This window comes from Ostrinia furnacalis, unplaced genomic scaffold (genome assembly GCF_004193835.3).
Source record: "Ostrinia furnacalis isolate ACB-3 unplaced genomic scaffold, ASM419383v2 OfSCF4936, whole genome shotgun sequence".
Lineage (NCBI taxonomy): Eukaryota > Metazoa > Arthropoda > Insecta > Lepidoptera > Crambidae > Ostrinia > Ostrinia furnacalis.
This window is the reverse complement of record NW_021135175.1, coordinates 1,023,755-1,044,823: the sequence shown is the minus strand read 5'-3', so window position 1 is coordinate 1,044,823 and position 21,069 is coordinate 1,023,755. Positions and strand designations below refer to the sequence as shown.

The 21,069-nt window shown below is 44.1% G+C and overlaps 1 protein-coding gene across 1 annotated transcript in view; it reads right to left on the bottom strand.

Annotated features, from left to right (window-relative positions):
• Dnah3 (dynein heavy chain 3, axonemal) overlaps positions 1 to 14,228 on the bottom strand; it is an 88,960-nt gene extending 74,732 nt beyond the window's left edge. The window contains exons 1-6 of the mRNA XM_028314977.1: positions 14,002 to 14,228; positions 13,735 to 13,822; positions 12,847 to 13,054; positions 11,499 to 11,713; positions 5,927 to 6,117; positions 4,135 to 4,319 (exon numbers count right to left, since the gene is read on the bottom strand). Of these exons, the coding sequence (XP_028170778.1) occupies positions 4,135 to 4,319; positions 5,927 to 6,117; positions 11,499 to 11,713; positions 12,847 to 13,054; positions 13,735 to 13,822; positions 14,002 to 14,228 (1,114 nt within the window). The remainder of the gene's footprint in view (positions 1 to 4,134; positions 4,320 to 5,926; positions 6,118 to 11,498; positions 11,714 to 12,846; positions 13,055 to 13,734; positions 13,823 to 14,001) is intronic.
• Between the last annotated feature and the right edge of the window lie 6,841 nt (positions 14,229 to 21,069).

The following is a 21,069-nucleotide window of genomic DNA, read 5'->3' as shown; positions in this document are numbered from 1 at the left end:
GAGAATAACCCTAAGATTAATTTAAAAACAAAAAACAAAACGCCAAACCCTTACAACATTTAATATCGAATTTAAACTTACCTGTACTCTTTACGCTCCAACAACGAAATGCGTTTCTAGAGTCAAAAAAGTTAAACAGACGCATTTTTTTATTAATCTAGCCTCTTAAATTAGCAAAAACAAATGATCTGTTAACATGTCACACGAAACTTAGGTATACAACACCTATTTGGCCTCATATCTGGGTGTTTAGGCTTGGGCCAAATTCCGTGCCGCTGAGTGTATTACTGAAATCGGAAACATCGACTTTTTTTACCTGTCCGCTTCGCGTGGAATGCTCCATTTGCTAATCAGCGAAACACTTGTGTGGCTCGTTTACTATTATGCTGAGTGCCTAATCTGCGACTTGATGGTATACATGAGATCAACGTGTCATTCAGGCATTAAGGCCTCCCGCTCACTAGGCAGCCTGACTACCGCAGCCAATCCAACATAAAAGGGAGCCCGCGAACTAGGCAGCCAAGAGTATTCATACGCTGATTAGTGTGCGGGGTCGCTAACACATGCCTTTGCATGGGCACTGGTCCCAAGCTCTAAGACTTTCGATGGGGGATCTTCAGACCCTCCACGACCCTTTCTAAGATAAAACGGAAGATTTGCCCTAAACTGCCCAGTTCAGTAAGTCTAGAGACAAGTGGCACCTTTTGATCGAATCAAAAATCGAAGCCGTTCACGAAGCGATGTAACTCCATACAAAAAACGGCCTTTCGACATCACGTTTTGCCTCTTGTCTAGGGGGCTGGTTGATATTACGGCTTNACCAGCTGCGCCGTCGTCTCCGGGTTCTTGGACGAGCGCGAGATCGCCTCAAAGCATGGGGACTGGTCCCAAGCTCTAAGACTTTCGATGGGGATCTTTAGATCCCACGACCCTCTCTAAGTCAAAACGGAAGAAATGCCCTACACTCCTCAGTTCAGGTTGATATTATACACAAACTCACAGTTCAAATGCGCGTGCTGCATCAGGAATATCACGTACTCGGCAGTGGTGCGTGACTTCTCCTTAAGGTCAAACATGGCGCAGTCGCGGCAGTCCTGGATGTAGTTGACCAGCTCCACCAGCTCCACCAGCTGTAGATGCTGACGACCATATTACACATACTCACAGTTCAAATGCGCGTGCTGCATCAGGAATATCACGTACTCCTAGTCCCAAGCTCCAAGACTTTCTATGGGGATCTTTAGATCCCACGACCCTCTCTAAGTCAAAACCGAGGATTTGCCCTAAACTGCCCAGTTCAGTAGCTCTAGAGACAAGTGGCACCTTTTGATCGAATCAAAAATCGAAGCCGTTCACGAAGCGATGTAACTCCATACAAAAAACGGCTTTTCGACATCACGTTTTGCCTCTTATCTAGGGCTGCTTGATATTATAATATGGCTTCACATACTCACAGTTCAAATGCGCGTGCTGCATCAGGAATATCACATACTCGGCGGTGGTGCGCGACTTCTCCTTGAGGTCGAACATGGCGCAGTCGCGGCAGTCCTGGATGCAGTTGACCAGCTCCACCAGCTGCGCCGTCGTCTCCGGGTTCTTGGACGATAGCAAGATCGCCTCATATTTGCATGGGCACTGGTCTTAAGCTACAAGACTTGCTATGGGGATCTTTAGATCCCACGACCCTTTTTAAGATAAAATGGAGGATTTGCCCTACACTCCTCAGTTCAGGTTGATATTATACACATACTCACAGTTCAAATGCGCGTGCTGCATCAGGAATATCACGTACTCGGCGGTGGTGCGTGACTTCTCCTTGAGGTCGAACATGGCGCAGTCGCGGCAGTCCTGGATGTAGTTGACCAGCTCCACCAGCTGTAGATGCTGACGACCACATTACACATACTCACAGTTCAAATGCGCGTGCTGCATCAGGAATATCACGTACTCGGCGGTGGTGCGAGACTTCTCTTTCAGGTCGAACATGGCGCAGTCGCGGCAGTCCTGGATGTAGTTGACCAGCTCCACCAGCTGCGCCGTCGTCTCCGGGTTCTTGGACGAGCGCAAGATCGCCTCATATTTGCTTGGGCACTAGTCCCAAGCTCCAAGACTTTCTATGGGGATCTTTAGATCCCACGACCCTCTCTAAGTCAAAACCGAGGAGTTGTCCTACACTCCCCAGTTCAGTAGGTCTAGAGACAAGTGGCACCTTTTGATCGAATCAAAAATCGAAGCCGTTCACGAAGCGATGTAACTCCATACAAAAAACGGCCTTTCGACATCACGTTTTGCCTCTTGTCTAGGGGAGGGGGGGGGGGATGCTTGATATTATAATATGGCTTCACATACTCACAGTTCAAATGCGCGTGCTGCATCAGGAATATCACATACTCGGCGGTGGTGCGCGACTTCTCCTTGAGGTCGAACATGGCGCAGTCGCGGCAGTCCTGGATGTAGTTGACCAGCTCCACCAGCTGCGTCGTCGTCTCCTGGCTCTCGGACGAGCGCGGGTACGCCTCAAATTTGCATGGGGACTGGTCCCAAGCTCCAAGACTTTCGCTGGGGGACCTTCAGATCCCACGACCTTCTCTAAGTCAAAACCGAGGATTTGCCCTGCACTCCTCAGTTCAGGTTGATATTATGGCTTCACATACTCACAGTTCAAATGCGCGTGCTGCATCAGGAATATCACGTACTCGGCGGTGGTGCGCGACTTCTCTTTCAGGTCGAACATGGCGCAGTCGCGGCAGTCCTGGATGTAGTTGACCAGCTCCACCAGCTGCGTCGTCGTCTCCTGGCTCTCGGACGAGCGCGGGTACGCCTCAAATTTGCATGGGGACTGGTCCCAAGCTCCAAGACTTTCGCTGGGGGACCTTCAGATCCCACGACCTTCTCTAAGTCAAAACCGAGGATTTGCCCTGCACTCCTCAGTTCAGGTTGATATTCTGGCTTCACATACTCACAGTTCAAATGCGCGTGCTGCATCAGGAATATCACGTACTCGGCGGTGGTGCGCGACTTCTCCTTGAGGTCGAACATGGCGCAGTCGCGGCAGTCCTGGATGTAGTTGACCAGCTCCACCAGCTGTGCCGTCGTCTCCGGGTTCTTGGACGAGCGCGAGATCGCCTCAAAGGATGGGGACTGGTCCCAAGCTCCAAGACTTGCTATGGGGATCTTTAGATCCCACGACCCTCTTTAAGACAAAACGGAAGATTTGCCCTACACTCCTCAGTTCAGGTTGATATTCTGAGAGATCGCCTCAAAGCATGGGCACTGGTCCCAAGCTCCAAGATTTTCTATGGGGGTCTTTAGATCCCACGACCCTCTCTAAGTCAAAACCGAGGATTTGTCCCACACTCCTCAGTTCAGGTTGATATTCTGGCTTCACATACTCACAGTTCAAATGCGCGTGCTGCATCAGGAATATCACGTACTCGGCGGTGGTGCGCGACTTCTCTTTGAGGTCGAACATGGCGCAGTCGCGGCAGTCCTGGATGTAGTTGACCAGCTCCACCAGCTGTGCCGTCGTCTCCGGGTTCTTGGACGAGCGCGAGATCGCCTCAAAGGATGGGGACTGGTCCCAAGCTCCAAGACTTGCTATGGGGATCTTTAGATCCCACGACCCTCTTTAAGACAAAACGGAAGATTTGCCCTACACTCCTCAGTTCAGGTTGATATTCTGAGAGATCGCCTCAAAGCATGGGCACTGGTCCCAAGCTCCAAGATTTTCTATGGGGGTCTTTAGATCCCACGACCCTCTCTAAGTCAAAACCGAGGATTTGTCCCACACTCCTCAGTTCAGGTTGATATTCTGGCTTCACATACTCACAGTTCAAATGCGCGTGCTGCATCAGGAATATCACGTACTCGGCGGTGGTGCGCGACTTCTCTTTCAGGTCGAACATGGCGCAGTCGCGGCAGTCCTGGATGTAGTTGACCAGCTCCACCAGCTGCGTCGTCGTCTCCTGGCTCTCGGACGAGCGCGGGTACGCCTCAAATTTGCATGGGGACTGGTCCCAAGCTCCAAGACTTTCGCTGGGGGACCTTCAGATCCCACGACCTTCTCTAAGTCAAAACCGAGGATTTGCCCTGCACTCCTCAGTTCAGGTTGATATTATGGCTTCACATACTCACAGTTCAAATGCGCGTGCTGCATCAGGAATATCACGTACTCGGCGGTGGTGCGCGACTTCTCTTTCAGGTCGAACATGGCGCAGTCGCGGCAGTCCTGGATGTAGTTGACCAGCTCCACCAGCTGCGCCGTCGTCTCCGGGCTCTCGGACGAGCGTGCCGCCATTTCCTCGTATACGTTGCAGATGCTGGTGAGATATACACATTGTACGTCACACAATGTAACTTACTGAATAACTTTTAGTCTACTATTCCAATGAAGCACCAGCAATATGCGTGAAAATGGGAAAAGAGTGCAAAAACAGAACAGAAACTGTATTTTTGTTGCAAAACTTTACCTATTGCAACGATAGGCGGTTATCACACTGCGCCGCGCTCCACCGCGGTCCGCGTGATTTCATATAAAAAATCCCGCGCGCGGACGCGTTGTCAGTGTGTTGTGCCGCGCGTGTTTTCTATACAAACTGAGGTACTTGCATACAATGATTAAATCTGTCGTCCCGCGTACCGCGGCGGAGCGCGGCGCAGCGCGCAGTGTGATAATCGCCATAGCAATAGGCTACGGTTTCTATGCTTAACAGTTACCGCTACTGGCAAGTGACATGAGCTTACACTACAGTGGCGTCATCTTAGCAAATGCAAGTCCTCCTACCGCTTCAGTGTTGACCAGTTGGCGCTGCTATGACAGCCATCAGCGAGTGAAGATCTTAATTAACAGTGGCGCCAACTGGTAAATGCTACAACGATAGGGAATTCGATGTTTTCAAGTTATTTTTAACTTTAGATTGAGAGGCGACTCTTAACGTAGAAATGTTTAATATCTAGGCCTCGTTCGTTTCAGCCAAATGACGTCCACTGCTGGACAAAGGCTTCCCCCAAGGTTTCCCATAATGAACGGTCCTGCACTGCCCGCATCCAGGCTCTTCCCGCGACCTTTACCAGATCGTCGGTCCACCTAGTAGGAGGCCTGCCCAGCTACGTCTTCCAGCCCTTGGTCGCCACTCGAGAACTTTCCTGCCCAAACGGCCATCGTCTCTACGAGCTATGTGCCCCGCCCATCGCCACCGCCAAAGGACAATGACCAAAAGTGGTCCAAATGTCCACCACCAATGAGACCTATATTGGCTTATAGTCCTTTAAATAGAGATTAACTTTCAGTATGGGACGAAAAAAAAATAAGCTGTCAGTAAAAAATTATGACTGTTTAAAAATTGTAGTAGTTTACGCGCTAATCTCAGGAACTACTGGTCCGATTTGAAAAATTCTTTTTGTTATGGATAGCCTATTTATTAAGGATGGTTTTAAGATAAATAACATCACCCTACAACCAATAGGGGCGGAGCAGTAAAGACAAATGTTGTAAAAATGGGAAATATTATTCAAACAATTTTCACGCGTACAAAGTCGTAGGCACAGTTAGTATAATATTTAATAAAATTCATCTATAATCCCGCGCCACATGCGACATGACATAACATGCGTAGATTAGTCCAAAATGTGCAATGGATAGAATGATATCAAGAACATTTTTCGGATGAAAAGGTAAAAAACAGACTTTTCATTCAGTCATAACTTTTTACTGACAGCATATTTTTGATTGCGGTTTGGTTATAATGAATCAATATTAAGTAGACTATTTTACTACATAGGTCTCGTTAGTGGTGGACATTTGGACCACACTCCATACATTTTTGGTCATTGTCCTTTAGATCGAGAGGCGACTCTTAACGTAGAAATGTTTAATATCCAGGCCTCAATTGGTACATAAGACGCCACATTGAGTGAGTGTACTCACGCGCGGTTCCACTTGCGGTTGACGGCGATGAAGTGGTCGACGATGTGGCTGCGCAGCCCGTCCACCACGCCCCACATGGTGTCGTTGATGGGCCCGCAGTCCAGCATGACCATGTTCAGCGGGATGTCCCGCCGAAGGAACAGGATCTCGTCGCGGAGCTCTTCGTACATGTAGATGCGGGCGGAGAAGTCCTGGAACAATGTGACCATTCAGCTTAAAATAGTAAGACACGGGTCTTAACGCGACGTTTATTAATGAGTTACATTATGCACTCACGGCTTGACGTTGTCACAAGCAACACCATTCAGCTCGTACACACATCGGACGACTCACTGCATTCTGATAACGTAGGGTGCCACCACATTGTTTAAGTACTTCGCGGATTCAGTGTTAAGTAGATCGTGTGATATTCGAAATAATTGGATTCATTTTAGCTCAAGGACTTTTGTGAGGTCTTGAAACACTATATTAGGCCTCGTCAGGGTACACTGCTGATATCTATCACATTCGTAACTTTCCCCGGGGACAAACATGACCTTCACTGGTTGCGTTTTTATTGGCGGTCAAGCTGTAGATCCTGGCTACACAGAAGTTGAAATGATGGGAACGAGAGATGGGAACAGTCCCGATCCTATTCTCTCAACATAGCTGAGCCATCGAAGTCTGGTTGCGCCTTGGTTTTTATGTTGGGATCAGCTATGAGTCTCCAGTTCATGCCGAACTGAGACTTGAGTATCCTCCAGCTTCCATCAGCTTCATAAATGTAACTTTGTCTAGGAGCCAGAAAGTAAGTACCTTGAGATACGGCTCGGGGTCCTGCGCAAAGAACGCCAGAAGATCCTGATGCGCAGTGCCATTATAGTAGTAGTCCTGGAAACAGGACAGCGCTACCTGTCCTGTTTCCAGGACTACTACTGGCGCGGCGCGGTTCCCGCCGAAGTGCTTGATGCATTCGTTTACGACGTTCAGCATGTGTGAACTTCGTCGCTGTATACTACTGATAACTATCACACTTGTAACTTTGTCTAGATCGAAAGTACCTTGAGATACGGCGCGGGGTCCTGCGCAAAGAACGCCAGCAGGTCTTGATGCGCAGTACCATCCAGGATATAGTAGTAGTCCTGGAAGCAGGACAGGTAGCGCGCGGGCCCGGCTCGGTTGGCGCCGAAGTGCTTGATGCATTCGTTCACGACTTCCAGCATGTGTGAACTTCGTCGGTGTATACTACTTGTAGTGTTTGTATCTACGTACTAGATATAATACGCTCTCACGCACACAAGTGAAAGGCAGTCACGTGACATCGTTATGAGTGAAACGAGTCAGTCGTACGGCAGACGCCAGTGAACCAGTGAATAGTGCGTGTATAGATGACCCACACTGAACTGTCCCACCAAACTCAATGACAGGCGCCCCCCTACCATCGTTCAACTATATGGTTTCCAACATGGCAAAAATCGGAACCAGCGATCCAGTATTGACGGTGGCGCCCCGCTGTCAATGTCATGCATAGGACATTTCAGTATTTTGGAACTATACATTTAGGTACACTACACTACTGATAACTGTCACGTTTGTATCTTTGTCTAGAAAGTAAGCACCTTGAGGTAGGGCGCGGGGTCCTGCGCAAAGAACGCCAGCAGATCTTGATGCGCAGTGCCATCCAGAATATAGTAGTAGTGCTGGAAACAGGACAAGTAGCGCGTGGGCCCGGCGCGGTTGGCGCCGAAGTGCTTGATGCATTCGTTCACGACTTCCAGCATATGTGAACTTTGTCGGTGTATACTACTTGTAGTGTTTGTATCTACGTACTAGATACAATACGCTCTCACGCACACAAGTGAAAGGCAGTCACGTGATATCGTTATGAGTGAAACGAGTCAGTCGTACGGCAGATGCCGGCGAGGACGGACATGCCGCAGTAAGACGCTTGGTGTGACGGTGAGCCAGTGAATAGTGCGTGCACATTTAGGTACACTACACTACTGATAACTGTCACGTTTGTATCTTTGTCTAGAATGAAAATACCTTGAGGTAGGGTGCTGGGTCCTGCGCAAAGAACGCCAGCAGATCCTGGTGCGCCGTCCCATCCAGGATGTAATAGTAGTCCTGGAAGCAGGACAGGTAGCGCGCGGGCCCCGCGAGCCGAAATGCTTGATGCATTCGTTCACGACTTCCAGCATGTGTGAACTTCATCGGTGTATACTACTTGTAGTGTTTGTATCTACGTACTAGATACAATACGCTCTCACGCACACAAGTGAAAGGCAGTCACGTGACATCGTTATGAGTGAAACGAGTCAGTAGTAGGGCAGACGCCGGCGAGGTCGGACGTGCCGCAGTAAGATGAGCGGTGAGCCAGTGAATAGTGCGTGCACATTTAGGTACACTACACTACAGATAACTGTCACGTTTGTATCTTTGTCTAGAACGAAAGTACCTTGAGATACGGCGCGGGGTCCTGCGCAAAGAACGTCAGCAGATCCTGGTGCGCCGTTCCGTCCAGGATGTAGTAGTAGTCCTGGAAGCAGGACAGGTAGCGCGCGGGCCCGGCGCGGTTGGCTCCGAAGTGTTTCATGCATTCGTTCACGACGTCTAGCATGTGTGAACTTCGTCGGTGTATACTACTTGTACTGTTTGTATCTACGTACTAGATACAATACGCTGTCTCACGCACACAAGTGAAAGGCAGTCACGTGACATCGTTATGAGTGAAACGAGTCAGTCGTACGGCAGACACTGGCGAGGACGGACGTGCCGCAGTAAGATGAGCGGTGAGCCAGTGAATAGTGCGTGCACATTTAGGTACACTACACTACTGATAACTGTCACGTTTGTATCTTAGTCTAGAATGAAAGTACCTTGAGATAAGGTGCAGGGTCCTGTGCAAAGAACGCCAGCAGATCCTGATGCGCCGTCCCATCCAGGATATAGTAGTAGTCCTGGAAGCAGGACAGGTAGCGCGCGGGCCCGGCGCGGTTGGCGACTTCCAAACGTCCAGCATGTGAACTTCGTCGTAGGACATTGCTGATAGCTGTCACGCTTGTATCTTTGTCTAGAATGAAAATACCTTGAGGTAGGGTGCTGGGTCCTGCGCGAAGAACGTCAGCAGATCCTGATGCGCAGTACCATCCAGGATATAGTAGTAGTCCTGGAAGCAGGACAGGTAGCGAGCGGGCCCGGCTCGGTTGGCGCCGAAGTGCTTGATGCATTCGTTCACGACTTCCAGCATGTGTGAACTTCGTCGGTGTATACTACTTGTAGTGTTTGTATCTACGTACTAGATACAATACGCTGTCTCACGCACACAAGTGAAAGGCAGTCACGTGACATCGTTATGAGTGAAACGAGTCAGTCGTACGGCAGACGCCGGGGAGGACGGACGTGCCGCAGTAAGACGCTTGGTGTGACGGTGAGCCAGTGAATAGTGCGTGCACATTGCGTGTGTGTACACATACTGATAACTGTCACGTTTGTATCTTTGTCTAGAAAGTAAGTACCTTGAGATACGGCGCGGGGTCCTGCGCAAAGAACGCCAATAGGTCCTGGTGCGCCGTTCCGTCCAGGATGTAGTAATAGTCCTGGAAGCAGGACAGGTAGCGCGCGGGCCCGGCGCGGTTGGCTCCGAAATTTCCCCCCGGGACAAACTTGACCTTCACTGGTTGGGTTTTTATTGGCGGTCAAGCTGTAGATCCTGGCTACACAGGAGTTACAGTGGTGGGAACGAGAGATGAGAATAGTTCCGTGTCACGTTTGTAAGTTTATCTAGCAGCCAGTACGTGAGTACCTTGAGGTAGGGCGCGGGGTCCTGCGCAAAGAACGCCAGCAGATCCTGATGCGCCGTCCCATCCAGGATGTAATAGTAGTCCTGGAAGCAGGACAGGTAGCGAGCGGGCCCGGCTCGGTTGGCGCCGAAGTGCTTGATGCATTCGTTCACGACTTCCAGCATGTGTGAACTTTGTCGGTGTATACTACTTGTAGTGTTTGTATTTAGTTCTACGTACTAGCAGGCCTCTTCATCTCCGCGAGTTTACATCGAAAACAAAACACGCACGATGGCCCACCTACAGGATACTATTCGACAAGGCCTCACATACGAGCGAACATTGACTCACGCACGCGTATTCTTGTGTATGATGGAAGAAAATAAAGAAAATGGTGTACTAAATACTGTGCAGTATTTAACTTCCTAAATAATAATAAAAACACAGACTGTACTTTTTTAAGTTGCCTCAAGACACTGAGAGGTAAATAAGTAGAGTTAATATTATTCATGATAATTCATGCTAAATCATGTATTTCCTCTGCCATTTTCCGCAGTTTGGCACCTCACGTCACATCATTTTACCGAAGTCAGCCCTATAGCTTCGGCGCAGTGCCGATCACTGACATTTGTCAACAAAATGGTGCTTGACTCTTGAGACAGCCTAAATTACACCATATTGTTAATGACATTGAACATACATTTTTTTAAATACCTTCGCGAAGTAAAACTTCTGTACGTAGTACTTATTATTATTCTGTGGTACTAGATACAATACGCTCTCACGCACACAAGTGAAAGGCAGTCACGTGACATCGTTATGAGTGAAACGAGTCAGTCGTACGGCAGACGCCGGCGAGGACGGACGTGCCGCAGTAAGATGAGCGGTGAGCCAGTAAATAGTGCGTGTACATTTAGGTACACTACACTACTGATAACTGTCACGTTTGTATCTTTGTCTAGAAAGTAAGTACCTTGAGGTATCTCGCAGGGTCCTGCGCAAAGAACGCCAGCAGATCCTGGTGCGCCGTCCCATCCAGGATGTAATAGTAGTCCTGGAAGCAGGACAGGTAGCGCGCGGGCCCCGCGAGCCGAAATGCTTGATGCATTCGTTCACGACTTCCAGCATGAGTGAACTTCGTCGGTGTATACTACTTGTAGTGTTTGTATCTACGTACTAGATACAATACGCTGTCTCACGCACACAAGTGACATAGTTATGAGTGAAACGAGTCAGTCGTACGGCAGACGCCGGCGAGGACGGACGTGCCGCAGTAAGACGCTTGGTGTGACGGTGAGCATGAGCATAGTGCGTGCATGTTTAGGTACATTACACTACTGATAACTGTCACGTTTGTATCTTTGTCTAGATCGAAAGTACCTTGAGATACGGCGCGGGGTCCTGCGCAAAGAACGCCAAATAGGTCCTGATGCGCCGTCCCATCCAGGATGTAGTAGTAGTCCTGGAAGCAGGACAGGTAGCGCGCGGGCCCGGCGCGGTTGGTGCCGAAGTGTTTGATGCATTCGTTCACGACTTCCAGCATGTGTGAACTTCGTCGGTGTATACTACTTGTAGTGTTTGTATCTACGTACTAGATACAATACGCTGTCTCACGCACACAAGTGAAAGGCAGTCACGTGACATCGTTATGAGTGAAACGAGTCAGTCGTACGGCAGACGCCCGGCGAGGACGGACGTGCCGCAGTAAGACGGTTGGTGTGACGATGAGCCAGTGAATAGTGCGTATACATTTAGGTACACTACACTACTGATAACTGTCACGTTTGTATCTTTGTCTAGATCGTAAGTACCTTGAGGTAGGGTGCTGGGTCCTGCGCAAAGAACGCCAATAGGTCCTGGTGCGCCGTCCCATCCAGGATATAATAATAGTCCTGGAAGCAGGACAGGTAGCGCGCGGGCCCGGCGCGGTTGGCGCCGAAGTGCTTGATGCATTCGTTCACGACGTCCAGCATGTAGGTTTCGTCAGGGTACACTGCTGATAGGTATGGTTGCGGGCGTACGACATCTGGATACAATAAGAGAGGAATATAAATAGCAGCTATATGAAAAAAAGGAACATAGTGCTTTGAAAAGTTTTTGAGGGAGGTCGAGCTGTGAACCATTAGAGCACATATCTATGAGTAGGCAAATGATGATGCCGCGTACCGAAAAACGCAGCGTAGGACGTCCACCTACAAGGTGGACCGACGACATCGTAAAGGTAGCGAGAAAGCGCTGGACGCAGGCCGCTACCAACAGGGTAACATGGAAAGCATTGGGGGAGGCCTATGTTCAGCAGTGGACGTCCTATGGCTGAGATGATGATGATGATGATGATGATGCCTCTTCCATCTGCTTAATATTAAGTTGTGTCCACGCTAAAGTGCCATGAATGAGAGATGCGAATTACAACACCTACGCACGCGAATATAAAAGGTTAATATCAAGCATTGGCCGCTTGATGAACTTTTGTAATTGCGGTACTTGTGGTTTTAAGGCCTAATATGCGCGCCCCGATAAACTTTTACCATGGCGTTTTATCGACGCACGATAAGCCCCTACAATTGTCGTCCAAAATCGTCGATAAGACTTTACCATGGCGCGCATCTACACTGGTCATCACAAAAATCGGCCCACCTACGTTTTACAGGAAAACTCGTTTCTACTGACACAATCATGGTGCCCCAACAATATTGGTGTTATTTGAAAGCCCAATAAATATCCTTAAAGTAAAACACATTTAATTACTTAATAAACGATTAACATATACAATAAATGTAACTTGAAAAAAGACCTCACTTTGGGCTCACCTCTGGGATCAATTAGACCAATTTTTATGGTTATGAAACCAAATAATGATCTCACGTGTCCTCTTTAACAGATGGATGGCGAGTAATCCCAACTTAACAGTTTTATAGCCATAAAAGATGGCTCAAGCGTAACTACCTATTTTTTGAAGAAGTGACTCTGGATTCTTCTACAGACACATTTTTGGGGTAAAAACCTTTCCTTTAATGAAATTAAGTTTAGAACTAGGCTATTAAATGGTGCCAATATTGGTGGGAAGTGGGGATGCATACATTTGAAAGTGCTTGTCGCAGGAGGGTCGATTTTTGTGATGACCAGTGTATTTCGGCTCGTCACAAATATACCACTCACTCGGGTACATGACGCTGTCGACGCTGGGCAGCTGGTAGTTGACGTTGATGATGGCGTGCACCCACTTGACGATCTGCTGCCGGACCTGCTCCAGCGTGGGCTCGAAGCCGATGCTGGTGGAGCCCGGCGCGCCCACCACGCGGATGCGAAGCAGCGGCCGCTTGATGAACATGTAGTCGCGGTACGTGCCGCTGTAGTTGTTGCCGTCCTACCGACAAGATCACAGAAACTTATGGGAGATGTGACAAGGGGGCGGGGCCGGTGTCGCTGCAACATGCCCAAAAACAGAACACATGGCTCGCGACAGCAATGATGACACGGGACTATTCCCACCTCTCGTTCCCACCACTGCAACTCCTGTGTAGCCAGGATCTACAGCTTGACCGCCAATAAAAACACAACCAGTGAAGGTCAAGCTTGTTCCGGGGGAAAAGTTAAAGTCATTGGACCCGCAATGAAATTAATCAGAAGAACATAGGAGGAGTTCCAAGTTAAGATTCGACTTCCCTCCATTGCAAAGCCATCAAATTTGGCCAGGTGACAAACAAAGGTTTAGTAACCTTTATGAAGAGATCGAACACTACAGCAAACTTAAGACGTTCCCTTCTCCATTTGAGTTTGATTAAGACTAAACTGTAGATCCTGGCTATAAAAAAGTTACGGTGATGGGAGCAAGAGATGGGATTAGTAAAGTGAGGGGCTAGAGTTTAGTGGCTACAGGATACAAGCTATTGACTAGAGGGTACACCGTTAAATAATGTATCAATACAGGCGCAGGCAATCTAGATAGAAGCGGAATAGCAACTTGGAACATCATGCCATAGTTCAATGAATTTTTGCCACTACTGTACAAAAGATAACATTTTAAATTAAAATAATAACCCTTACCCAATAGTACTTGAAATATTCTGCAAAATGATACACGCTTCGTTCCACCAAGTCTCGCACTTGCCTCGACATAAGTGCATGGATAGATCTGCAAGAGTAACGACACTTTTTGTCACAGTATATTATTTTTGAACTAATACAGCAGCCTATATTTATTTATTGATAAAGGTACACCAATATTTCTGCCTTTATATGCTTCCTTGACAAATGCTAAGATGAAAAGCTGGCCAGCAAAACATTTAAAAAGTTAAACTTGCGCAGACTTGCCTGAAGAAAGCTTCCACCTGAAACGTAGACTCCTTCTTCTTCTTCGCGACATATATCGACCAGTGATGCCTCATCTTGATCATGGTATCTGCCACGTCTATGAGCCAGTTGTCCAGGAGTTCGGCGCGAGTCTCGGCACACAGCTTGTTGAGCCACTCCGTGAACTCCGGGATGTATTGCGGGAATGGTGTGTGCTCTTGCATCTTGTTCATGTCGCAGATCAACATGTTTTGGTACCTGTGTGAGAATGATGGGGATTATGTGAGGAAGTTGCCACACGCCCGTATTCACAAACGATGCTTGCTTAAGTGAAGCAGCAAATCAAACGCACAGCGTTGAATAGAGCTCTGTGATTGGTCCGTTTGTCACCCCGTGCGTCCACGCGCAATTTGAGACCTCATAGTAATGTTTGTGAATACGGGCGACATTGTTAATTATGAAAAATCTAAAACGTTAAAATAACGGTATCGTTGTGGCCAATGAGATGCTGTCATAGTGACATTGACAGTTCGTCAATGTCACACGAGAATCAAACGTCAGAATAGAGGGACGCGCGGAGACGACTCCGCGCGCTTTTGTGCTAAGTGATGTATTGTATCTAAAATAAGGCAATATACTGTGAAAGTTAAGTATCCAGTGTTTTATTTATCAGAATAGATCGACCGGCCTCTAATACTATAAACTGGAGAACAAGTCCAGCTTCACTGAAGTTGAAACATCTGATACCAAATTGAACTAGACAGCAAAAGTAGTAATTTCGCAGAGAAAAGTTTTTTTTTTTTAATTGTGTGCGTGTAAGATAATATGAATTTGGTTATATTGAATAGGTTTGCGACTGATCACAATCTTATCATCTGAATTGTGACCATGTGATCTATGACAGAGCGAGTTTTCTAGGAAAAGCGGTGTAGTCACTATACGTCATGTGGTTCGCTGATAGAAGGTAGATGAAAGTATACGTTTTTAAACTCAAGTGCCCTCCGAGGTCTTAAAAGACCTAAGCCCGTTTTCACTATCAATCCCTAATTGTTAAGTGGCCCCTATGTAAACAAAATTCATATTTTGTGTCATCATAGGGGTCAGCACTAGAGACACGCTATTTTTAGGCTATGACCTATCTTCGAAATATGGAGAAGCGTTTTGTCATCTATATGACAGGTCCATTAAGGCGATTAGTGTCCTCAATCCGCGCTAAATGGGCATTTTGTAAAGCCTACTCCTCTTTTACTNAACACCCTGTAGATTGCATTTGGAACCTATACAATATACATACATAATTATATTTGTCTCAAATTGAGTTTTATAATAATCGCGCATTTTAATTTAATAAACGTTAATGCTCTGTTTCTATACTTAGAATTAATTTTTGTTTTAGTTTTATGTGTATTTTGCGTGATCAACTCTTCAGGTAGGTCTCTAAGGTCCTAATACGTACAAGTCTGTATGAGAGTAACTCAGGTGTCAGATATTAGACGGTTCCATTTTTTGTTCCCTGCCCTACAGAAGTTATAGGGTAATTTCCGTAAAATATTCATTCTAGGGAGCGCTTGACCCTTCCTAGGTATATCTACCATATAACTACGCCTCGTTTAATATAACTACATAATTAAACAATATACACCCTTAACCACCTCTCAATTATTCAGCATTCAGTCCTGCGATGGGAGACCTTTCTAGAATCAATTGCGCTGTTTTTTCCAGTAACCTGTGTAATGTAATTTCCCTCAGGACCTGAGCTCGTCTGCCTAAACTAATTATTTAGGATAATGGCGGTGAACACGTCCATTAGGATGTTGGTGTAAATTGTCTTCAGCCGTAGTTCAGAGAGGAAAGCTAACCTAAAATTAACACTGTATAGAGAGTGTGGTTAAGGTGGGTCGGATTGTAGAAAAAAAATTTGTGGGACTCTAATTTAATTAGCAATTAATACCAGTTATCACAATTATAACTAAGTAATACATGGTATACAGGCAAAATCCTCCATTTCTGTTTGTGGTTAACTAAAGAGAGCGTTCCTGTAGTTGAAACTAAATGACCTTATGCGTTTTTCTGCCTGCTAATTATTTTATGTACGAGTAAAATGGAGCATTTATTTCTTTTTGTTCAAAAAGGCTCACAAGCCCCCTCACAAGTACCTGTACTCTAACTAATCATCATCATCATCATTATTTCAGCCACGTCCACAGCTGCACAATAGCCAGTTGGTTTTGGCCTGCATCCAGTATCTTCCTGCTACCTTTATGAGGTCGTCGGTCCACTTTATGGGTGGACGTCGCCGCTTTCCGGAAAGCGCAGCGTAGTCTAATTATACTAAGTACCTATGGAAGTTTTAAGAAAAAGTGTCTGACTGTCTTATTTGATCTATACCACATCTAATGGGTGCCATTTGAAGTGCAAACTCAGGCATTGCATTTACCTGAACATAGGTTGCTGAATGGAACAAACGTTACGCAGAAATTTAGGTAATACATACTAGGCACGTATACTTACCGAGTTTGGGCAAGCTTTCTCTTAAATACAAGTACATACTAGGTACATAATATTCAGTTAATATCTCTAGTTACATATTTCATAACTTATTTTATATGATCATAACATTTATTATTTATGACAAGAACATAATATAGAAAAATATTTCTAAGAACCCAATACTACGTGATTAACCGTAAAAGGTTCTGTGATTTCTCATCCAAAACACTCGTATTATTTCAGAAAAAATGAAACATTCGTAAGATATCATGTTCTCGAGATCTAACGAACGATTTACATTCTGCCCTTGCTCTTGATAAACAGGGCCCAAGAGGGCTTGCTTCAACTCAATTTACGTGTATGGTTAAAGTACACTCAAACGATGCCCTTTGCTGATTACGCCAATGTATCAGACAAAAATGTGCTTTAAAGAAGCCTTAAATGGTAGTGTACTAAGTACCTAGTTACATAGGGAAGATAGTTATTTTCTAACCATGTGTTATAAGATAAAAGAAGGCTCTTACTTTCTATAATTCTTGTATTAGTCGGGATGTTTTGTATATAAAATGGTTATGTAGGTATATTTAAAAAAAAAAGTATTTAAGTATGTGTTTATATCCGTTGTCTAGTACCCATAGATCAAGCTTTGCTTAGTTTGGGACTAAATACGCAGTGTAAAATGTCCAAGGATATTTATATTTAAAGATTTTTAAGGATCATCAAAATAGCAATCTTAAGATACTTTTCTTTTAATTTTATTTCTTTTTTCAAGATTATCCATCCATTTCTATGGCGTAACAAAGTATAAAGATGTATAATGTCAGGTGTGATTTTCTACTGAAAGAAGAATCAAAACTCGCTGATTGAAAGCAATTTATGAGCCTATCGTCTATAATGTGATACTTTCCTGTGTTTTATTCCATCTTTTCTTCCATTTTTCATCTCCTCTTTAATAAGGTCACGGAATTATCAGCATAAATGCCTGTTGACTGTTTTATACTGAATTAAAAACTTACAAAAAAAACGATGACAAACACTCAAAATGATCGAGTGACAAGCCACGTTTTGAAGAAAAATGGTAAGAGCCAATTTCGGGGACACCTTTTGTTGATTACTTGGTCATTGGAAAATTTTGTGAACGAAGCTCACTTTGACAAATGAAGCAAACAAAATTAAGTGAAAAGCCTATTTTTAACAGAGGTTTAAAAGAATCGTTTACTGTTTCGAGTTGATATTTAAGTAGGACGTTTAATTTTTTCCCTGAGCTAATTTTTGTCCCTGACACTTAAAAAAATCTGGCCAAGTACGAATCTTTCTTCCAGTTGAAATACACGTCTCTAATTTTATAAAAAAATATAATTTTAATGATAAACATTCTATAAGGAGTTGTGAGTGTAATTATTCATTTTTAATTATTATTTTCAACGTGATATACTTCTTTAGGTATATTTTTGAGTAATAGTCTTGAAGAAATATAAAGACAATAGAGTAATCCTATGAAGGGTCATTTTTCCTAGTCAACTTCGGGTCCCTAATCCTAACAACACAAATTAAATTTTAATTAACTTTCGTTCAAAAAAAAAATTATATCTCTATTTATTACTGTTGAAGTGTTTATTTTACGTATTATGCAAATAAAATTAAATGAAGAATGCTAGTAGCTCTATATCTACATTTAAATGTCACAGACCATTTAATCGAGACCAAATATCGACGAGCCACTTAACCGAGAAACCACACATAACTCGCAACTCGCAAGGCACTTGATCGATTGGTCATTTAATTAAAGGACAAACATATTTGAGAGCCCATTCCTGCCATTACAAGCTCTTAACGATGTATTAAAATACTTACTCTCAAAGATTGTGAATTGAAAGTAAATTAGGTACTTAAGTAACAAAAAATACAGAGAGGGACTGTAGACCTGCGTATATGGTTTTAATTTCAACTCGATACCTTCACGTGTTCTAGAAATAAAGTGTCTTATTAATCAGACAGACGTCAAAAAAGTGAGGGTTCCGTCTCTAACTTTTAAGGTAGGGGAGGCCGACATGAGTTGCAACTTGCAACAGAGGAGAGTTGTGATATTATAGTCGATTTTGGGAAACATATTAGGTAACTAACGCACACTGTTACGAGCTCTCTAGTTAAATTTCTAAAAATCGTCAATGTCACATTTAATTTTCTCCTCTATTACAACTTACCTCGGCCTTTCTTATGGAACCCTAAAAAAACGATGTGCTAATCCAATGTTTAACCAAAAATTCTACATTAAAATTCAATGTTACCAAGCTTAATATCTATTCCCATAGCTGGGACTGCCTCACTCGATGGCCAAAGTTCGCGCGCCTCATCGGAGAATTTACGGCAATTTCTCATAATTTATAGCAGCGACAGCGCATCGTTAAATTTATAACTTAATTACCAGTCGTGTATGAATATTGAACGTTGTTAAGTATTGCATGAATAATAACGTAAACAATTACCTACGTCATGTGAGTAAGTATATTTGTTTAGATTAAGTTATAAACAATTTACGGAAGCTTAAAAGACGTAACACTTTTATCAATCCGGAAAGAGATTGTAACCGTATCAACTCGAGACGGTTGACAGCGCGCGAAAGGCGATGACAGCTGGCAAAAGGCTATACGGTGTTGTTCCCTTTCTTGATAAGTCTGCTATGAAATTTAAAGGCCTCAGGCACAGAATAAGTAATAGTACAGGTCTTAGGATCGTTTTTAGTTGAGATAGAAGTTGCCGCGGCAACTTTTTCGGTTCAAGAACCACCATTATCTGAGTCTGCCTACGCTCTAAGATTTATGTCCTCTTGTACTTACTTCAACACTGGAAAATTTTACTCTGTGTCATATACCTATTGCATCGTAAATCAAAATCTCTCTCATTTAACTTGTCATGTTATCCTAAAATTGTAAATAACGTTAGATTGTAAACTCTAGACAGGTAACCGTAACTACTGCTTATTTACACTCTAAAATAAACAACAATTTGGTACAGAATTCTAAACAACTTGCAGCATGCATTTTCGGATTCTCTTGAGGATAATAAAGAAATCACCTCCCAACTTAACGGAATTTATGCACTCGCTCCCTGAAGGTGTGCATTTTATATTTGTTTTCCTCTTGAGAATACAAGAATAATAAAGCGCCTTAAATATTGGAGTTTTGATCGCTAATGTACAATACCGTATTGACTTACAATGTTAAAATGTTTTGAGAGTACTGTAATAATATACATTTTCTATGATTCTGCAGTGGCGATAATAAAAAGGAGGGTTTTCATTTGTCATTTCAATTGTTTAGTCTTTCTTTTTTGTTATTCTAGAATATCATAATTTATTAGGTTTGCTGAAATAACCATGAACTCGTCTGTGACAATTTTAATTTCTTGGCTGACCTTAGTTCTCATTGTAAGAGTATACTGAAACATAACATAGGCTGAATATTTTACTGCTTATCTGATGACATTGATTAATTAAGATTGTGAAGGATTTCATAATCCAGATAATCACTTGAATTCCGTTACTAAACATAGGTATTAGATAATCTGATTTTATAACTTACTATTCGAATAGCCAATACTGAATGTTGTTAACTAAATTACCTGGAAAGCACATTTACCAAGTTATTGTAACTCTGTAGCGAACAGAAAATCAGGCTTTCGCCGGAAACCTATTAGCCGTCTATACTCGGGCGGAAAAGTTACAGGAAATTGAAAGTAGTATTATTTCCCGCGAACAGTAATATAAGCTACATTATTATTTTGGTTTGGCTATTTTAACATCTTATCCATTCTGTTGTTGCCAGTGTTAAAAGTTTTGTACTTTGATTCTGAGTATTTTTACAAATATGAGGACATAGGGGAGACCTAGGAGAGTTGTGACAGAGGTGAGTTGTGACAAGGACGATTTCTCCCTACCTAATATAGTTAGGAAGCTGGTAACGACGCTTGTTTGTCGCTTTTGAGATCCTCTTTTCGACTAAGTACCTGCTGGCGGTGCACGAGACGCGGTTGCGTAAATACTACGTTTGTGTACAAAAAAATGCGAAAAGTACGTTTTTCTTCAAAATTTTATTTGAATGTATATTGTGTTTTACTATACATATGTGCATTATTGTGTTATTTTTTCTCAAGTTGTATGGTTATTCAGGTCTCAAAACGTAGCACTGATCTTATGTGTGCGCATCGTGTTTAGAAAATATAAATTATTATTCGAACCAAGTCGTCATTTTAAAGACCTAGGAGAGTTGTGACAGCCTGTCACAACTCTCCTATCTTACTTCATTTTTCTGCTGGGCCATTTCCTCGTTGTTTTTAGAGGTTTGTTTGAATTCTAGTAGGTTCATAATTTGTATAATTGCATACTGCATAATAAATGGTTACTTTTTAAATTCAGAATGCCTAATTTATAGGTACTATGAACGACAGATAGAGGAACTGCTACAGTCGAAATCTGGGACCTGGTCGTTGAGGTGATTAGATTAAGAGGTAATAGTTTAAGATATGTAGCGGCCTCGTACAATCTAAACAACGTGTCTTTGACGTATAATAAGAAGAAAGAAGCTTATTATCAAGCACACC